Genomic DNA, 22,033 nt, shown 5'->3' on the forward strand with positions numbered 1-22,033 from the left:
TCGACATCTCTCATTTGACTGATCGTTTTCCTTCTCCTCCGCTCCTCTTTCTCCCCCAATTCTCCCTCTCCTAGGTTTTTTCGCAATCTCAGAAACACAGAGAAACATTTTCCCCTCTTTTCCGGATTATTCGTTGGAAATATGATGGTGAAATCGGATACCTCCGGCGACCAGGACGTTTTCCCGCCGGGATTCCGATTCCACCCGACTGACGAGGAGCTCGTGCTTTACTATCTGAAGCGGAAGATCTGCTGCAAGCGCCACCTTCTCGACGTGATCGCTGAGACCGATGTTTACAAGTGGGATCCCGAGGAATTGCCTGGTAGGTTTTATCCTTCGAAAGTTTTTCTGTTTTAATTTATTGGATTTTAACGTTGACCGTTTGTTTGCGAGTATGCTGGGTTAGATTATTGTTTTAGACTGGCTTGGTATGTTCGATTTGGTCAGATATTTGATCAATTGTTGTTGTGGCTAGATTTGCTCTCGACTGTTTTGTTTGTTGCGGATTTAGATTTGGTGTTGATGCTACTCTAATTGAAGTCAACGATATGTGGATTAGCTTGTTTCTAGTTCCAATTGCATTGTTTTGGCCGGCAATTTGTGTATATCGGAAGTTGTAAATGTTGTGATATGTTCGAACGTGGATCTATCTATCTATTTGATTTTGTGAGATTGTAAGATTGTAATCTGTGGCATAGGGTTGCAAATTGCATGAACTGAGTTGGATAGTTGGTTTCTGTGATCTGATTTTAGTTCCGTTTTGGCAAAATTCAGTTCATTTATTGTGCTTCTTTACTGATTTGTCACATGTCTTAAATGCAGGGCTTTCGAAACTTAAAACTGGTGATCGACAATGGTTCTTCTTCAGTCCAAGAGATAGGAAATACCCTAATGGAGCTAGGTCCAATAGGGGGACAAAGCATGGGTATTGGAAAGCAACTGGGAAGGACCGTGTCATCTCATGTGGTGCTCGCTCTGTTGGTTTAAAGAAGACTCTGGTCTTCCATAAAGGTCGTGCACCTAAAGGAGAGCGCACGGACTGGGTGATGCATGAATACACCATGGATGAGGAAGAGCTGAAAAGATGCCAGGCTGCTAAGGAGTACTATGTGCTGTACAAGGTATACAAGAAAAGTGGGCCTGGTCCCAAAAATGGCGAGCAATATGGCGCACCATTTAGGGAGGAGGACTGGGCTGATGATGAAGTTCGAGAACCATCTCCAATTGTGAAGGGAATCCTACAAAAGCCTGTTAATGAAATCACACCTATCAATAGTAATAACTTAGTTGATTTTCAAGACCTTTCATCGTTTGATTATCTTGAGGAACTGAACAAAATTTTTAATGAGCCCCTTCCTGATCAGCCACCAGTCCTTGCTCTCGAGTATAACCAGGATCAGCTTGCAGTTGAGGAAACTCACAGTTCGTTGGTTGACAATTCCCTTAGGGAGGTTTCTTTGGCAGCTCCCCAACCATTTTTTCAGCAACCTATTGCAGAAAATAGTTTTGACTTCACCCAGTCGAGCGCATTTCAATTCCAGATTGCTGAGGCACCTGAGGTCTCTTCTGCTCCAGTTGCAAATGTGCCCAATTCTCGTGTCATTGATGAGTCCTTCCTCGAAGATTTTCTTGAATTGGATGATTTGGGCCCAGATCCAACTGCAGAAAACCCTGGTGAACTGGTTAATGATACGGATAAATTTTCAATTGATGATTTTGATTGTCTGCATGAACTCGAGCTGTTTCAAGATGCACCCCTGTTCCTTTGTGATGCGGGGCACATTGAGTCCAGACAGACATCTCAGCCATACATGAACAGCTTCACAAATGGAGTTATTGATCCAATCTCAAGCTCTTGTATGAACAATCTTGAGAACACTACAAGCTACATGCTGCAGCAACAGTTCAACAATATCAATGGGATCAGCTATCAGATGAGTGCCGATGGCCAAAGTTGCAGCGTTGTAACGGAGGCACACACGAATCAGGGATTCGTTCCTCCATCGACTTCAGGTACTGACATTAGTAGAATCCCTACTGATGCAATTTCTGAGCTGCTACAGAAGCATCAATGGCTTTATACATTTTGATCTGCTTAAGGAACGTATATGACTACACATTTTTATCTGCTTTTAAAGCATCTATGACTATTCATTATGTGCTACTACAAAAGAATATACATACCTTTTCATAAAGTTGCTGCAAAAGCATCTATGATTTTGTTTACCTTGTCATGACTGTTTATTACTATCTTGTTCTATTTAATCTAAGAGTGAGCTCTTGGTCAGATGGATGGTATGGGAAGACCATGTCATCTTCAAGATGGTGAAAACTCTTATGCCCAAGTGGAAAATGGGGGAGTTTGAGCCAGCTTCAAGAGCTCTTCTTGTGTTGAAGTTGCTTAGATTGTTTATTAATACTACCAGATTTTGTCATATGTTTAGGTGTTTTACATCAAAACCCAAATTATGGTTTTGTAAATCAAAACGAGAGCAGCAAACAGGACAATGGTGGTACAGACTCATGGTTCTCCTCTGCTCTCTGGTCCTTTGTGGAGACTATACCAACAACCCCTGCTTCAGCTTCTGAAAGTGCTTTGGTGAACAAGGCTTTCGAGCGAATGTCTAGCTTCGGCAGAGTGAGAATGAATGCCGGGAACTTAAATGTTTATGCAGGTAATGCCATGGCAACTTCAAGAAGCTCTGGCAAATCAAGAACTGGTCTTGTGTTTCTGTCTTTGGTAGGAGTTATGTGTGCTGTGTTATGGATGATGATTGGAACATGACTGATTGATGGATAACATTATTATGTGGTATTAATGTATGTATAGGGAGATTTTGGTCCGGTGCCTTGCCGGATCATCATTCGAAATATGAAGGCAGTTTTGAAATATTCAACATTTTGCAAAGCCTTTACCTTTTAGGAGTTCCAATAGCATTTACATTACATTACATGATTGGGAGCATTTAGTTATATTTTTCTAATTGCACACAATAATTTTAGTTATAATAGGACATTTTATTGTTCATTTTAATACACCCAAACTATGTAGGTGTTGTTCGATTTGTTATACAACATATTACTAAAATACGATAAGTTAAATGTATCGTAGTTATAATTAAATTAGTCGCATGAGATGAATAATAGTAAAAAATACTAATATCAGATCAAGTTTTTCAAAAGTAGGTAACCGAACGATATAGATTTTGATTTCATTTTATTTTACTTATTTACGATTGATCATTTGACTTCGGTGGTATAAACTTTTATTTATCCACTAAATAATTTGTTCAATCATAATAGTGGACAGTCAAAATTTCATATGCCCCATCATTTAATAAATTCTCAAATTTGTTGCCACAAAAATCGAATTCGCTTACTACACGTCTCCTTGGTTCAATAAAGCCAATCATTTTGACTTCGTTTCGTATTCATTTCACTCCAATTCTGATTCTGGTTCCTTCGAAATCGAAAATCATTACTAATAATGAGTTATGTTAATTGGGACACTGCCAATTTTTAATTTCGAAAGTCCTTGTGTTGATGGTTTGATTTACCCAATCTCTGCTCAATCATACTTTGAGGTGTCCACTTTCAAATTTTTTATCGACCAAAACAAAACAGTATAATGTATAAGCCCAAAACATAATCATTCCATAAATCATTAAGTTACGGTAGATTGGTAGTAGCATCTGTATTACTGGAAAAAATTAGAAAACAGATTAAATAGTAAATTTAAAATTTAAAGGTAGATAATTTTAAAACCAAAATTTAATTAAATTTAGAAATTAAGAAATTAACTTTATATAAATAAAACTATTAGCATCAATAAATATACTAGTATAAATTCTTGTAGGTTATCATTTTGCATTAGATAACTTTTTCCACTCTTCCCACTAATAAAGTCTTTTTCACTTATATAAATACAAACTACTATCTTTCATTAATTTCTTGTCACAAGCGAGCTTTGTGGAGTAATATTTTTACTTAGATTCATAAATCCTCGAATTCTTTGCACGTACTAGCTACATGTCTAGACAGCTTATGATAACATTAAACTATTTGATACAAAATTTTCTAGCGTTGCATAAAACAATAAACCAAAATTCAGATAATAACAGCAGCTATATAGTTTTAATTATACATTAGGATCATAAAGTAAAAAGAAAAGGAAAACACAGTTCAAGCAACATGTATATATCTAACATTTGTAGGGTGGTGGTGCACCTCCTTCTTCCCCATCTCCACCGTCAGCACTCCATCTTCCAACCCACACTTCATCCCATCCACCTCAGCATTCTCCGGCAGCCGGAATCTCCTTGAAAAGCTCCCGCTGCGTCGCTCCACCTTCACCACGCTTCCGCCGCCGCTTATATGCAGAAAATTGCCATCCTCCACCTCCACCTCCACCTTCACGTCTTCTTTCCTCACCCCTAATCACAAATTAAAGATCATACACATCAAAGACACAAGAAAGAAAGAGATCTATCTATCATTAATTAATTATAAACGATTAATAATAAAATTAAAGATGTTTGTTTGTGAATTGTGATTTGATAAGGCAAACGTCCTTATCGAAGTTCCGATGGCAAGATTCTGGCGTGAATGAACCGAGAGAATGTCGCAGATTCAATGTCTGTCGATCACCCTTGAATTTGAGAACTTTTCAAAGAGAGAGTGAGAGTAAGAATAACTAAAATAGAGCTTGTTATTTCCTAAAAAAAATAACACTAAGTCAAGTCTCTATTTATACTAAGGACCCTAGGGTGGCTCGACTCTCTTTTACGATCCGGAAAAGAACCACATAAAAAACCCGAAAAAGAGCTTATAACTATGCTCGACACTCTATCCTATTACAACTTTATATAATCAAAATAAAACAGAATACTTAGCTAGAAAATTACTAAAGAACAACTCTTGTTCCTATCATCGAACATAATCCTGATAGTGTTCGGGTGGCTTAGTTACACGATGAGGCCTCTGGTTCTTCCTGCTGGGCTCGGATTCTGCTTCCTCAGTTGATGGTTGTGCATCATCTTCCTGTATATCTTGAGTGATGGGTTGATCATCGGTTGCCGGCGTGGTGACAGTCGTATCATGATCACCAGGGAGATCAAGGCGGAAGATGTGGTCGTCCTCGGTTTCACGCCATTCCACGTCACCTTGTTTGGCTCCGCCGTAGTCCCAAGGATCGGAAGAGAAGCTTCCACCTATGTCGGAACTCATTTTTAAGGATTAATACTTATAGACTATATAGTGTAACATGCTTGAATATTCATAGGAAATGCATATGAAAGCTACATGTCACTTGACATCTTAGTTCTCTGCCACGTGAGATTCCTAGTCATTGCTTCACCCATTTGGTGATTTGTTGTTATTTATGTCTGTGATCTTATCCGTACGAGGCTATTTAGATCACTATGGTGTTTTTATGGATTGTGAATCTCTTGGCGTTTTATAATTAGATTCTTATTAAGATATTAGTCAACAAGAGTCAAATCACCAATATGATCAATAATCTCTACTACGACTCACCTATGTCTACGAAGAAATCTAAAGTTTTAGTCTAACATGTTGTGATTCACCTATATATCTTTATAAAGAAATACTATTATGAAGTTAGGATAGCCTAACCTAATTCAGCATGTTGTCACTCACTATCTCTACAAAGATTAGGATAATCTAGTTAGTCTATTCTACAATGTTAGTCTAGATAGTCCATTCCATTCTAACAAGCACCTTCAAAAACAAGAGGCTTAACAACATCAAAGAGAGAGGTTTTGTGTCTAGAAACACAACTTCCACATCTATATATTTTAGAAATAAACATACAACTATAAGAGCATGATGTAAATACAGACTATAAGACCATCTTATATCCGCTGACGTCTAGAAAAAAAAATAAGACGATTGTAACACTCACACACAAAGAGAACCAATAATTGTTTGGTTAAAGGATTAAACTCCCTATTCCTTTAACGATCACAAAATGACTCAAAGTGACGGAATAAAATGGCCGATTCAAGATAGCAAAATGGGTATCTTTTGTAGTGTATGGTTTGACTTCGTTTTTTACGTAAAATTCAAAATTCCCATTTTGTTAATAAGAAACAAAAACCCAATCCATCAACAATGATTGGCCATAAATCTCAGTCTTACTCTTCCACCACCAAAATCTCGACCATGTCATCACCGCCGATCAAATTCGGAATCCTGGGCTGCGCCGAGATCGCCCGCAAGGTCTCCCGCGCGATCTCCCTCTCCCCCAATTCCACCCCCCACGCCGTCGCCAGCCGCTCCCACCAAAAGGCCGCCAAATTCGCCGCCGACAACGCCTTCCCTGCCTCCGCCAAGGTCTACGCCTCCTACGAGGCCTTGCTCGACGACCCGGAGGTGGACGCCGTCTACGTCCCCCTCCCGACGAGCCTGCACATCAAGTGGGCCGTGCTCGCCGCCCAGAAGAAGAAGCACCTGCTATTGGAGAAGCCCGTCGCCCTCGATGCTAAGGAATTCGATCAGATTATTGCGGCGTGCGAATCCAGTGGGGTGCAGTTCATGGATGGTACCATGTGGATGCACCACCCCAGGACTGCGAAGATGAAGGAGTTCCTCTGCGATGGCTCCCGCTTCGGTGACCTCAGAGCGGTATGTTTTAAATTGTGTTTTATTTTTTCTAATTCGTGTCGATTTGATGGGTTTGGAGTTGAAAGAATCAATTTTTTTTGGTGTGGGATTTGTATAATTCAATTTTTTTTGGGGGGGAAGTTATTTATGTTGTGTTGGTTTCTATTTGGTTGTGTGAATTGTAGTGCAATTGTTGAATTCTTATGTGAAGCTATTCCAACAACATTGGTTCAATCTGAGGGAGAAGGGAGAAACAGTTTTGACAGAATAGTGGTATTGAATTGAAATGGTAAAGGACAGATTAGGAAGTTGATGAACTTGAGTCTTGAGTTTAGGCAAATTAGTGGTGGATTGTGTTAGATACTTAGATTGTAGTGAGATTGTTGAATTTCTATGCAAAGTACATTGGTTCAAGCTGAGGAAAGGAGAGAGGGAGAAGAGACAGACTGTTTTGGAAGAATAGGGATATTTAATTGGAATGGTAAAGAACAGATTAGGAAGTTGATGACCTATCATCATTGGGGAAAATTTGAGCCTTGTGGTGAGGTGAGGCAAGAATAGTGGTGGAGGAGGTTTTGGCTTGAGTGCTAAACTGTGGTAAGGTGAGTCTCATTCATGTTCAATGTCATATGCCTACTCTCAGTATTGTCTAGAATTTGGATGAATTCGTCCTTGTGAATCTTGTTTCTCTCAAATGGGAATGCTAAGAACAACGATAACGTTTAGGATTCTCAAAAAATGGCCAAAGGGTTACTTTGGTACCATAGATTGCTTAGTGATTCATTCAATCTGAATAAGCTGAGGTTAGAAGAAAGGAAGAAGGGACACAGTTTCGTAAGATTAGGAATATTGAATTCAACAGATTAGGAAGTTGGTGACCTATCAATTGCTATCATCATAAGCGAAAACTGAGCCTTGAGTTGAGGCAAAAATATTGTCTTGTGTGCTAAATTGTGGTAAGGTGGGTCTCATAAGGGGTGAAAATTCAGGTTTGATGTCAGAGACCTACTCTCTGTAATCAGTATTGACTAGAATTTCGATGAATTTATCCCGCTGTATCTTATGCTTATCAAATGTGCACACTATGAGCAACAATAAGATTTAGGATTCTCGAAAATTGCTAAAGGGCTAGTTTGATACCTATTTTGCTTAGTGGTTCAATCTGAGTAAGCTGAGGAATGAAGAGAGAGGTTTTAGCAGAACAAGTTGAACTGAAATGGTAAACTTAAAATCATGACCTATCATCATGGGGGAAAACTTAAGCCTTGAGTTGAGGCAAAAATAGTGGTGGACGAGGCTGTCTTGTGTGTCAACTTGTGGTAATTTGAGTCTCATTCAGGTTTGATGTCAAATACCTACTCTTAGTATTGTCTTGAATTTTGATGAATTCGTTCCGGTGTATCTTGTGTTTCTCAATTGTGCACACTAAGAACAACAATTGGACTTAGGATGCTCAAAAATGGCCAAAGTGAAAGACTTTTTGATTCATGGGAATCACTTTAGTGATGGAATATAGGAGAAGCAGTGTAGAAGTGGTAATGGAGAAATGTTACTTAAACAAAACATAAAGTTTGTAGAAATTTATTAAGCAAATAAGGGGAAGGATCCTCCATTTTAATTTATTTCTCATCTCCTGTTGATTTAAATTAGGCAATTAGGGAATGATGCCCTTAATCTGAAGGCTCTGCATCGTTCTCGGGTTTTTAATGGTTATATTGCAGGTACATTGCTGCTTCACCTTTGCTGCGGAGAAAGATTTCCTTGAGAACGACATCCGTGTGAAGCCGGATCTGGATGCTCTTGGTGCACTCGGTGATGTAGGCTGGTACTGCACCAGGTCGATATTATGGGCTGCTGATTTCGAGCTGCCTAAAACAGCACTCGCACTGCGTGGCACGGTCAAAAACAGTTCAGGAGTCATCCTTGCTTGTAGCGCTTTTCTGCAATGGGAAGACGGGAAAACGGCCACCTTCCACTGCTCTTTCTTGGCCAATTTGACAATGGATCTAACTATAGTCGGAACTAACGGAACTTTGAAGTTTCAAGACTTTGTGATCCCGTTTGAGGAGCACAAGGCCTCATTCTCCACAGCTGTGAAGTCCGGGTTCACCGAGCTCGTGACCGGATGGGATCCAAAGCCGAGCGAGCACACTGTTATGACGGACCTTCCGCAGGAAGTTCTCATGGTGAAGGAGTTCTCTAGATTGGTTGGAGGCATCAAATACGATGGTGCGAAACCCGAGAAGAAGTGGCCGACGCTTAGCAGGAAGACGCAGCTCGTTCTCGACGCTGTGAAGGCGTCGATCGACAAAGGTTATGAAACTGTTGAAATCATTAGTTAGCTGCATTTGATGCTTGTGTTTGTCCTTAATTTGATCTTGTGTTTGTCAAGTTAAAGACTTGTGTTACTCAGTTATTCATTTGAATGGTCTTCGGAATAAAACAACTACTTGATTGTAAACATATCCTCTTTTACATAGTTGTTTTTTTACTTTTAACTTCACAAATAGTTCCATACATTAAACTTATTATCCTTTCCAATTTTTCTCTCTCCTCCCTCATTTCCTTTTACTAACACTTTTCAAAACTTTGCTACATTTTTTTCAGCTTAAAGCATATACTCCCACTCATACAAGTAGATCATATTTCATTTTTCGTCCGTCTTATAGGATATAAATAGTCTATATACATTTATGACAATTTTTTCCCTTCTCTTTACCTTATCATTTATGGATTTGGATCCCCTGCGGTGCACAGCACTGCTGTGCACCTCACAAAACATTAAAAAAATATTTTTTTTTTATTATTAAAAAAATGTTTTGTGAGGTGCACAGCAGTGCTGTGCACCGCAGGGGATCCAAATCCTATCATTTATGGGTCACATCATCCGTTATGCAATTTCAGCTACTTTTTCTCATTCTCTCTTACTTTACTAGTTATGCATTAAAACTTGTATCAATCTTAAATGACCTATTTCTATAGGATGGAAGGAGTATGTTCTTCAAAATACAGAGTACATTAGATCAACTATCTAACAAAGTACCAAACTACAAAAACATGATGCATATTGTCACGACCGCACTTGCTAATGATAGCATAGTCGGGGAACCGTGACTAGGGATGGGGGTATAAGAAGCGGGGATAGAATTTAGGGAAAATAAAATCAAACATTGGTTGCGAGACATGACTAATCAAGTGCTGATACATAGAAGAAAAGATACTCGATCATGAGAACTCGAGTATTTGTTTGTAAAAATTTCAAAATATCAGAGTTTTGAACAAAATAGACTTGAGTCTTTTAACATGCACAACGGAAGCAAATGAACGCAGTTCCATGTATGAAGACATGAACATCCGAGAGTCAAAATCTGACTGAATTAAATGTCTTGTCTCAATAGCACTTCCTCCACCACTTCGCTGCCCAACCTGCACATTTAGAAATATATGCAGGGCTGAGCACAAAAAGTACTCAGTGAACACATTGCCGAAAATTACACATATACATTTGAAAATATTGTCAAGCCATCATCACAGTAACACTCGGGGGTGTTATTGAAAAGGACCCGAGCTTACTAAAAATATTCACATTGGACTGCAGTCCCTTTTTCCTGTACTTAGCCATATCTGATCACATTGTGCCGTTGAGATGGTGTTCTCATACGGTCACCTTCTCTGCCCAACATGTCAGAGGTTTCCATGTGACGGGAAGGTGGCCACCTTCTCTGCCCATCATGTCAGAGGTTTCCATCTGCCGAGAAGGTGGCCACCTTCCACGGTCACCTTCTCTGCCGTTCACGGTCAGAGGATCCAAATAGGGACATCACCCTACCATGACTCAAAATCGATTCACATATATCATCATTCATAATTCACTTGGCCGTAGCCAACAGATAGACATCATACACAAAACATTTATGGCAAGACAACATTTTTAAAATTCACAAACATGTGTTCGTGTTTTCATAAAATATGATTTGTATTCTTAGTATAGAAAAGCTCACTTTGATCGCTTAGTTTCCATAACTTGAATCTTTCGTTCCGACTTTACTTGCGAACGTACCCTTTTAGAAAATATCACAATAGGAAATTACTAATTTAGTTTAAAACTAATCTAATTAAATGAGAAAGAAAAAAAATCGCAAGGTTTAACCCTATTACTAACATTATTATTATTATTATTATTATTATTATTATTATTATTATTATTATTATTATTATTATTATAATTAACATTATTACTATTATTAGTATTATTATTATTAAGAAATTTCTAAAACTTACCTTATCTATTACTACTTTGTTTGCTACTTCGGGCTCCGACTAAATTGATACTCCACACACTACTACAAATTTTACGCAAAACTCTAAAATAAGTCCCAAGATCAATTATTTTAGCTTAATGACATTATTGGAAGAAATCATAAAAATAATAATTAATATAATCATTAATTAAATTTTATTCTAAAACTTAGGCTAAAATTTAATATTAGATTTGCTCCCAAAAGATACCATTTTTGCAACTGGGCCGAGTCCTCTCTCCCATTTTTAGCCCACAATAACTACTTCCAAAAATTGGGCTCCCTCCAATTAAAACAGCCATTATAATTTTAAAAGAACTGGGCTCATATTAATTTCCTCACTTCTTTTGCCCAAGTAAATAAAATGCTAGCCCAATCAATTAAAACAAAACCCACTATATCTATTCATCATCTTCCTCACTCTACAGTAAGTCTACAGCAAGCCTAAAATGAGAGAATCCCCCTTTTCACTTGCTGCTATCGCCGCCGCCATCCTCAGCGCCACCCCCGCCATCGACTTTTCCTCTCTCTTCTCTCTTCTCTCTTCTCTCTTCTCTCTTCTCTTCTCCCCCTCTTCACCGCCGGCATACAGAGGCAGCGGCTTCGCCGCCCTCCTCCCGGCAGTCCGGCCGTCCCCGGACAGCAGCAGATCTATACCCTCTCTCTCTCGGTCGGTTTCTCTCCCTCTCTCCTGTACCGCCGCCGCCGCGGATCTGCCGCTCCGCTTCCTCTCTATCTCTTTCCTCTCCCACTCCTTTCTCACCCTCGGCTACCCCTCTCCTCTCTTCTTCTCTTTCGGCTCTGCCGCCGCCGCCACTGTGCATGCACAGGCGGCGGCTTCGACCTCCTCGTCTCGCCATTGCTGCACGCGGCGGCAGCCCACCGCTGCTGTCCCCCTCTCCGTCGGTTCTCACCGTCGCCGTATCGACAAGTATGGTTAAGTTTTAACTTTCTTTCTCTTTTGTTTAATTTCTATAAAGATTTAATTTTTCATTTATATGTTTTGTGCTCTCAAATTTTATCTTCAAATCTAATAGCTTTGGTGTTGAATTCAAAATTTTCAGATTCAAAAGAATGAAAACAGACCGACGGTTTTGGAGCGTGGGCTGTCACCGTCGGCGACGGAGTGCCGAGCTCGCTGCCGGAAAAAAAGTAAGGTGTTGATGGTACTCACCTCTGTGAGGTGAAGAAGAAAATGACTTGTTGTTTTTGAACTTTGCTCTGTGATGTGGACGCCCTTTTTCCTGTTATGGTGGAAGGATTCTTGGTGCCTTTTTTGGAGGTTTGAGTAAATTTTGGTAAGGGAGGTGAAGAAGGTGAAAGTGACGGAAAAGCAAGTGGCCGACACAATCCTATCTAAAAAATTCTCCTTTGTCAGGACATAAGATTCGCATGCTATTATTAAATGCAACATTTAATGCTGCTGTCAATTTATCCTAGAAGATCTGCCTCAATTTATTTTATATTTGTCTCATTATTTAACTTGCATTACTTTAACTATTTAGAGTATTTATTTATTAGTTTGATTTGGCCGTAGGAAAAACCAATTATATTTGTCTCATTATTTAACTTGCATTACTTTAACTATTTAGAGTATTTATTTATTAGTTTGATTTGGCCGTAGGAAAAACCAATTCCAGTTTGGGCAGCTCTTGTTGATGTACCCGCATTCTTCAAACGTACGATGTAGAATTTAAATCTTGTTGGACTTTTGTTGAATGTATCGGGCATTAAGATTTCGATTTTGGGATCTGATTCTTTTATTATACATATATATATTTTATATACTTGGCTAACATCACAAATAACAACGGCACTCCATCGTAAACGGCTCTCCATCGTAAACAACACTATATCGTAGTTCAAAATTAATTACGCAAAAAGTCAAATATTTATATAATCACGTCAACCTTGTTATTTCTAATAATATCGTCTTAGCGGGTCGTTATATATGTGTATATATTATAAATGCAAACAAAACATGACCCACATGATGAATTAAATTTCTAACGAACTCGTGTACTACTCTTTGAAAAGTCTTTTGAAAAAAGTGTAGATGAAATTAAAAGAGAAATTCAACAGAAATGAATTGTTCGTTTTTTAGTCAAAATCTAGAAAACGTATTGAGGGCAAAAGAAATGCTTATTGGTGACATAATGGAGAAAATTAGGGTACATGAAATAGCAGCTTTAAGCCTGTACAATATGCAACGCATCTTTTTAAGTGATAACCCTCCACCCATAATAATAGTCATGTTTTTCTATTCCAGTTCGTCTCACAAGTCATATTTCACTTTTACCATAAATTGTAAGTAAGTCTCACATTTTACCAACTTATTTCTACTCACATTTTGTTATAAAACTAATTTATATAAGTTGACTCATATTCCACAAACTTATTCAACACATTTTTCTTTACATTTCTTAAAACTCGTGTCATAACTAAATAAGATTACTATTCCAGGATGAAAGGGAGTAATTTGTCTAGAGTATATAAGTTATAGTGGATGTGAGTCATACTTTTTGTAAGTTTATCCTTTTTATGAGATGAGTCATATTTTTTATTAATAATTATATTTTTTTTCATTCTATATCTATTTTATTAATTTTAAATCAAAACTTAATTCTTTCTCAAATATTCACTAAAATACATTGGGTGGATCCACCACTCAAGTCAAGCCTTATTTATGATTGGTCGAGTTGTAGAGTCTTTAAAAGACGAAGAGTGATTAGAAACATTTTTTCAAAAACTTTGTGGATTGGTATTAGATGCACACTCAACTTTTAAAAATATCACCACATGTTTGTAGATTTTAATTTAACACTGTTGAAGGGACTTATATTTTTAGGACATTTTTTAATAAAAAAAGTATTTAATATTGTCCCACATTAATTATCCTATTTTATTTTTATAACTTTTGATAGTAAACCACACATTTCACTAACTTATTCACACTCATATAAAACTAATATCGTATAAAGTGTCCACTAATTTTTTCATACCACTTTCAATTACAATACATTTGTTAACATTCGCGTCGGATCAAAGTTAGACACATATTAGATGATGGAAGGAGTAACCATAGAGAAAAGCACGTCGTGAATAGTGAATTAATTTAATTTGGTCCATATTTATGGGCATTCACAATGACTATTGAATACTCTCTAGATATATCCAAGGTTTTCATTCATTCAACCATGATTACTAGGAGTAGTATTTTTTTACTCTCTCCGTCTCTGAAAATTATAAATTATTATTTTTAGTCTATTCATGAAAAGTATATAATTTTTAAGAGTGAACTACATAAATCATCCCTGACGTTTCCATTTGTTTCACTCCAGGCCCTAACGTTTAAAAATATCGCCACAAGTCTCTGGCCTTTAACATAATCACATATCAGGTTTTTTCGGACTAAAAGACCCTTCAGCCCTAAAAGGGCATTATGGTCATACCACATGGATTGTGCAGTGGCAGCCTGTGCTCTGCATTGGCTGACTTAATTAATGCCAATAACCTAATCTAAGATTGCTGCAACTCAGAAAAGTTACCACAAATTAATACTAGAGATCTTGGATTTTTTCCCTAAAAATGTCAATATTAGTTTATAAAGTAAACTTCAATTTTAGTCAGTGAGAAATGGAGATTGCATCTTGTAAGTTTCTGAAATTTGAAAAATATTACAAATCTTTGAAGATGAAAAATGTTACATGCCCTTCCCCCTCACATTTAACCCCGAACTCAATATTTTTACTCTATAATTATTTTAGATTAAAGTTGTAATAAGATTTTTTTAATTATGAAGAAATAAATTTCCTCATTCAATAATTAATTATTGTACAGTTGTAGTTTTTGAAGTATGGGATGGTTTTAATATCACCAATTAATTTGGATATATTCTTCAATATTTAAAAAGAGTAGTGATATATTAACAAAGATAGTTTATACAAAATTGGACATTTTAGGTATTTTACATTTAAAATAACTTTATGATTATTAATTAATGTAATGTATTACATATGTACCCTTTTATTGATCATTTAGGTAATCAATATTTAACATTTAATGAATTATTTACTAAATTAACCGTTACATAATCTCTTGATTCTCTTCTTCTATTAACCAGAATGAGAATAATATTTCTTCTTCATTTTATCAAAATTTAACTATCCCCTACAAATTAGATTCATATGGTTCGTGATTTCATAATTTTTGAATGAATACCATGAATAGGAATAAACTATAATAAAATTACAATACTTTAGTAAAATATTATGGATTGTCATTCTTCAAATTTGCAAAATGCGTACTATAAAAGGATTTAAATTAACTTACCTTCAAAAATGGAGAATTTTATTTATTATTCAAACACTAATATAAAATTTTATTTATCGTTTGTGCATGCTTAAAAATTGATAAAATGTTGATTTTTAAATTTACTCATCTAATAGTAGTTGAAACCAAATTATGTTATTCTGAAATAAATTTTAAATTTTTTTATAATTTTATTACGAATATAGCGTATATACTTAATTTCTTAATATTATCAACCTACAAAATAATAATAACCATTGGCATCCAATTATGTTGTTATTAAATAATATTCAAAATTCTAAGTTATGAAAAAAATACATGTATATATACTTAATTTCTTAATGCTATCATCCAACGATGTAATCATAGTAATTCTCATCCAATTGTTTATAATTCTTAAAATTCTATATTATAAAAACTGTTGCATGTATATATATTTGTGTTATCATTTAACGAAATAATTATATTCATATCCTTTGAATGATTTATTGTTAAATAACTTTAAAATTTTGAAGTTATAAAAATGAGTATGTATATATACTTAATTTCTTAGTGTTACAATACAATGAAATAATCTTAGTCATTCACATCAAATTATTTTATTCTAAATAATCTATTAAAATTTTGAGTTATAAAAATGTCTACATGTACATATACTTAATTTCTCATTGTTATCATCCAACGAAATAATAATTGTCATTCACATTCATTTATTTTATTATTAAATAATTCTTAAAATTTCAAGGTATAAAAAAGGATTACATGTATATATATTTAATTTCTTAGTGAAATCATCCAACGAAATAATCATAGTTATTCTTAGTGTTATCATAGTCATTCACATATATGTATATATGCTTAATTTCTTAGTGTTATGATCATCGAATGAAAATTCTTTGTGATTTGCATCTAATTATTTAATTATTAAGAAAATTTTAATTTTAAATTATAAAAAATGACTACATGGATATATACTCAATTTCCTAAAGTTATCATCCAAAGAAATAATAATAGTAGTATTACATTTAATTATTTTATTATTAAATAATTTCTAAAAAATTTAACTATTAAAATGACTACATGCATTGATGCATGTATACTCAATTTAATAATGTTATCATCCAAAGAAATAATAATAGTGATCTGTTTATTTTATTATTAAATAATTTTAAAATTTATAACTTATAAAAAATGACTACATATATACTTAATTTCTTAGTATTATCACCCAAAGAATTAATAATAGTATTTCACATTCAATTAATTTATTTTTAAATAATTCTTCAATTCTAAGTTATAAAAATGACTACGTGCATATATTTTTAATTTATTGGTGTTATCATCAAATAAAATCATCATAGTCATTCACATCCAATTTTATTATTATCAAATAATTTTTAAAATTCCAAGATATAAAAATGACATGCATACATACTTAAATAATTACGGAGTTTCTAATTATTTTGTTATTAAATAATTCATCAAATTCTAAGTTATACAAATGACAATATGCATATACACTTAATGTCTTAGTATTATCATCCAACAATTTAATCATAGTCGTCACATCGAATTATTTTATTTTTAAATTATATTTTTATAATCTAAAATTATAAAAATGACTATATGCGTATATACTTAATTGCTTAGTGTTACCATCAAACGAAATAATCATAATCATTCACAACCAATTATTTATTACTCCCTCCGTCCCTCTGTAGTAGAGGCGTTTCATTTTCAGCACTTGTTTTGGAAAAATAATAATAAATAATTAAATTAGAAAAAATGTAAAATAAGTGAAAGAAATAATATAGAGAAGACTCTTAACTATATTATTCTCTTTTTTACTTTACTTTTTTTACACTTTAGCTATTTATTAAAAAAAGTTCAAAACGAGTGCTGAAAATGAAACGCATCTACTATAGAGGGACAGAGGGAGTATTAAATAGTAATTTTTAAAATTCAAAGTTATAAAAATGACTACATGCATATATACTACGAAAGTTATCATCAAACTAAATAATATTAGTATTTCACATCTAATTATTTTATTAATAAATAATTCTTAAAATTCTATGTTGTAAAAGCAACTTCATGCGTATATACTTAATTTCTTAGTAATTTTACCCAATGAAATCATAATAGTATTTCACATCCAATTATTTTTTTAATTTCTTAAGTTATAAAATCGGATGTATGCATATATACTCAATTTATTAGTGTTACCTTCAAGCAAAATAATCATAGTCATATACATCCAATTATTTTATTATTAAATAATTTTTAAAATTTTAAATAATGGTAGTCATTCACATCTAATTATTTTATTATGAATTTCTAATTTCTAAACTAAATAATTTCTAAAAATCTAAATAATGATAATTATTCACATCAAATTTTAATTTGTGTTTTAATCATAAATTTATATAATAAAATAACCTAAGATTATAAAATAGTAGTTATATTTGCAATCTATTTTAGAGCTGTATGAGTGCAAAGAATCAGAAATAATTGCACCCTAAATAAGATATAGTAATTGCATGCTAAATAAGAACACCAAGCAGATGGAATAAAATGAGTAGGCAAACAATATAATGCAGCACTATCAAAGATTCAAAATCGGCGACTAAATTTTATATTACCTCAATATATGATATTTACCAGAATAAATGGGTGTATTTTTTGCAGTGATCATATACATTTCCATAAATAATTCATGTAATTTGATAGTAATTTAACTTTACAAATATAACAAAAGGGTAATTAAGTAAAGGAATGATAGTTAATAAGAAAACCGATTTAAATAAAAACCGGTTTAAAGTTTAAGGGCATTTTGTGTATACAATTTTTGTTAATTTATCTTTATTCATTTAAAAAAGGACATGGGTATGGTATTTATAGTCCAGGTACGTAACAATCCATTTCTAGTGATTTTTAATGTTTTCCCCACAAATGAATGAACATTTACTTACTGTTTAAATGACCGATCAATTTGGTGCAGGCAGTCACATTTAATATCGTTTGCCTTTTATATTTTCTTTATCCCATTTAATTAATAAAGTGCTTAGTCACCTATAATCAATGAGATAATATGGGATAAAAACTGTCTGAAAATATAAACCGTAAATTTGTAATTTTGTAAAATTGAATGATAACAATAATAATAATGCAAAATTAATGGAATTATTTTATATTCAAAGTATTTAGGTGTGACCGTGTGGATAAATTATCTCACGCTGCATGCCCATAAATATATATATGAGTCCATAATTATTTTATATTCGAGAAGCTTCTGCCTAAATGATTTTATATTCAAAGTATTTAAAATGAGTAGAGGTAATTGGCTAATGTCTGTCCTTTCTGCATTTTTGGACTTGCAAATAATAACAAACAATTTCTATTGCATTTTTGGACTTGCAAATAATAACAAACAATTTCCATAAAATCAAAAAGCTAGGGTCTCTAGGTCTCTATTTAGGAGAACAAATTCCAACCATATTTAATAATGAATATCATATAGTCTCTTAGCCTATAGATCTCAACAATTTGGTGTACTATCTCTTTCAATTATTAAATAACAACTACTAATTTCACAAAAGATGTATGCAAAATTACAGAGTAGGCCTGCAAGTGTTGGTAATATGACCGAAATGCCTTCAAGGCATTTGGGCATTTTGGTCCGAAAAATGGCTACAAATATACGATATGTGATTATGTTAAAGGCCAGAGACTTGTGGCGATATTTTTAAACGTCAGGGGCCTGGAGTGAAACAAATGGAAACGTCAGGGATGGTTTATGTAGTTCACTCAATTTTTAATTTTAAAAATCCAACTACACTACCAATAAGGTGACTCCACTCTCCACTAACACTACTTCTAATTATCTTTCTCTATTTCTCTATCACTTTACCGGGTACAAACTTTAGTTGATTGGTAGGTATACAAATTGAACCACGTGATTCCATTATCAACTACTGTCAAGAGATGTTGCTGCATGCAATAACCTTATAAATATTGGACAAATTTTCAATATCAATAGCACCGAAAAAAGGAATATTAGTTTACAAAACTATTCAAAATAAACAAGAAAATGTTTTCAAATATCAAGCTAGTTTTCACTCTATGCTTCTTAGGTTTTTTTCTTGGATGCCTAACGAAAGTTAATGCTGCAGTTCATTTTTATAGGTTTGAAGTAAGTATATATTGTGGTATTTTCCCCCCTCTTTTAGCTATATTCATTAATTTAAAAAAAATTGGTCTAAATTTGAACTTATTTTAGGTGGTAAATTCTGCACACACAAGGCTATGCACCAAAAAGACGATGCTCACCGTAAATGGACAATTCCCAGGGCCAACCATATATGCTAGGAGGGGAGATCTTGTCACAATTGATGTTGTTAATCGTGCTGACCAAAATATAAGTATTCACTGGTAATTACTAGTACTATATCTTAATTACAGTATAATTTATATGCATGTGGCAATATGAAATTATGTATAGTGATTAATATATAGGCACGGAGTAAAAATGCCGAGGTATCCATGGACGGATGGTACTGATTACGTGACACAATGCCCAATTCAACCCAGGAAAAGCTTTAGACAACAAATGATCCTCTCCGATGAGGAAGGCACGTTGTGGTGGCACGCTCATAGCGCTTGGTCGAGAAATTCCGTGCATGGCGCCATTGTGATCCTACCTCCGACAAGGGAGACCTATCCTTTTCCCAAGCCTCATGCTCATGTTCCCGTCATCATTGGTACGGTATCTCAAAATATTTAATTAATCTGTTGAGATATTCATATATGAGCTGTTGTCTCATGTTGCAGGAGAGTGGTGGAATTCTAAGGTTGAAAAAGTCTACGAGAAATTCCTCGCCAGTGGAGACGATCCGGAGCCTTCTGATGCTTTCCTCATCAACGGCCAACCAGGCGACCTCTATCCCTGCTCAAAACAAGGTAAATTTACCCCAAAATCGTCTGGCAAAAATGTGAACATCATTCTTTCTACTTTATTCTCTAGACACATACAAGTTGCAAGTGGAATATGGGAAAAGATACCTAATCAAATTGATTAACGCTGCAATGAACAACATCATGTTCTTCAAAATCAGCAACCACAACTTCACCGTGGTTGGGGCGGATGGCGCCTACACGAAACCGGTGTGGACCGACTACGCCGTGCTATCCCCGGGCCAAACCCTAGATTTGCTCGTAGAAGCAAACCAGCCGGTGAGCCATTACTACATGGCCGCCAAAATCTACGCCAGCGGCTACAAACCCTTCAACACGGTCATCCCCGCCACCGCGGTAATTGAGTACGCAGGCAAGTACATGTCACCGCCGCTGCTCCCATCCTTCCCGGAATACAACGACGCGACCGCGACAATCGACTTCACCAGCAAACTGAGAAGCCTAGGAAACGAGGTGGACGTTCCCAAGGAAGTGGAGGAAACCCTGTTCTACACTCTTGCAGTGAACCAATTGGAATGCACGAAACCCTCGTGTGAGAAGTCGTTTAAGCTGCTCTCGAGCATCAACAACGTCTCGATGCTGCTCCCCACAAGCATCGACATTCTCCAAGCTTACTACAGAGGAATCAGTGGGGTGTTCACCGCTGATTTCCCCGACTTCCCGCCTTCTTCGTTCGACTACACGCAAGGCGTGACACTGCCGGAGGAGAGCGCGCCGAGATTCGGAACAGCTGCTCGTGTGTTGGAGTATAACACAAGCTTGGAAATAGTGTTTCAAGGAACCAACAACGGCGGGGGCGAGGAGCATCCCATGCATTTACACGGCCACAGCTTCTACGTCGTTGGGTCCGGGTTAGGGAACTACGACCGCATCCGGGACCCGCCCAACTATAATCTTGTCGACCCGCCGTTGATGGAAAACATTGCCGTTCCCAAGAACGGATGGACCGCTATAAGATTTAAGGCTAACAATCCAGGTATGTAGTAGCAGATGTGGGGTTTATAGACCAAATGCTTTTTATTTTTATTTTTTTTAATGTTGATTAATTGACTGGTCTTTTGAGATGAGTTCTGATGTTTAAGATTTAAGGTTAACAATCCAGGTTAAAGATAGTATGCTTGATTGGTCTTTCGAGACGAGTTCTTATGTTTGGTCTGTGTGGTGCAGGAGTATGGTACATGCATTGCCACATCGAGCGGCACCTGACATGGGGAATGGGAATGGTGTTCATTGTGAGGGACGGGAAGCGCCCCGATGAGAAGATGCTGCCGCCTCCTCCGAATATGCCAAGCTGCGGCCGCGAACCGTCATCCCCTCCTCTTGCATTTGGTGCTCCACTGGGGAAGAGAGAAGACGAAGCTCAATAATTTTATCTAACTTCATTAATTACAACGTCGTTTGCTAATTCTGTATGTGCTGCTATTACGTTGAAAACTTTCTTTATCACTTGTTGCATGGCTATCTCTTTTGTGAAAACACACACAAGATATTCGTCAGCAAATGTATCAGTTAGGGAGATGTGTGGATCAAGCTATATGGAAGATAACTGAACCGGATGGATCAGTTAGCAAATGTCGTTGCCACTTGATCAAGGCGATCTCGCTCTCGCCAGCCAACCAATGTAATTTATATAACTCCCAATTTACACTACTTTAACAGTAAAGCGGCAAGTTCGGGGTCGATCCCACAGAGAAGCGAGTGTATCGAGTGTGTGCGTAGTGAATAGGGTTCGGTTGTTGCCACGCTTTAATTTTGGGAGTTTTAACTACTAAGTTTACACTAGGCACAAAGTAAACTATCTACTGGATCAAGTCACTGATTACTAC

The 22,033-nt window shown here is 35.7% G+C and overlaps 3 protein-coding genes and 1 long non-coding RNA gene across 5 annotated transcripts; all 4 read left to right on the forward strand.

Moving 5' to 3' along the window:
* The first annotated feature begins 2 nt into the window (after nt 1-2).
* On the forward strand, nt 3-2,892 carry LOC121803644 (NAC domain-containing protein 17-like). The gene is made up of 3 exons (XM_042203278.1): nt 3-322; nt 823-2,013; nt 2,445-2,892. The coding sequence occupies exons 1-3, from the start codon at nt 142-144 to the stop codon at nt 2,783-2,785; spliced, it is 1,713 nt and encodes a 570-aa protein (XP_042059212.1). The 5' UTR covers nt 3-141; the 3' UTR covers nt 2,786-2,892.
* A 3,185-nt stretch (nt 2,893-6,077) lies between these two features.
* Nucleotides 6,078-9,085, forward strand: LOC121803645 (uncharacterized oxidoreductase At4g09670-like). Its single transcript, XM_042203279.1, has 2 exons — nt 6,078-6,645; nt 8,346-9,085. Exons 1-2 carry the CDS (start codon nt 6,133-6,135, stop codon nt 8,964-8,966), a joined length of 1,134 nt encoding a protein of 377 aa, XP_042059213.1. The 5' UTR covers nt 6,078-6,132; the 3' UTR covers nt 8,967-9,085.
* A 1,607-nt stretch (nt 9,086-10,692) lies between these two features.
* LOC121803647 lies at nt 10,693-12,396 on the forward strand. Its single transcript, XR_006051089.1, has 2 exons — nt 10,693-11,853; nt 11,987-12,396. It is a non-coding gene; the product is annotated as an uncharacterized LOC121803647 (long non-coding RNA).
* Nucleotides 12,397-19,283: 6,887 nt separating this feature from the next.
* On the forward strand, nt 19,284-21,653 carry LOC121805768 (laccase-14-like). Of its 2 annotated transcripts, none has more exons than XM_042205758.1 (6): nt 19,284-19,425; nt 19,513-19,664; nt 19,749-19,993; nt 20,064-20,192; nt 20,257-21,183; nt 21,375-21,653. In XM_042205758.1, the coding sequence occupies exons 1-6, from the start codon at nt 19,324-19,326 to the stop codon at nt 21,572-21,574; spliced, it is 1,755 nt and encodes a 584-aa protein (XP_042061692.1). In that variant the 5' UTR covers nt 19,284-19,323; the 3' UTR covers nt 21,575-21,653. The 2 variants fall into 2 exon arrangements, with proteins under 2 accessions (XP_042061692.1, XP_042061693.1); XM_042205759.1 differs by having other exon boundaries at nt 19,824-19,993.
* Nucleotides 21,654-22,033: the final 380 nt, after the last annotated feature.

Source organism: Salvia splendens, chromosome 5, assembly GCF_004379255.2.
Source record: "Salvia splendens isolate huo1 chromosome 5, SspV2, whole genome shotgun sequence".
NCBI classification, from domain to species: Eukaryota; Viridiplantae; Streptophyta; class Magnoliopsida; order Lamiales; family Lamiaceae; genus Salvia; species Salvia splendens.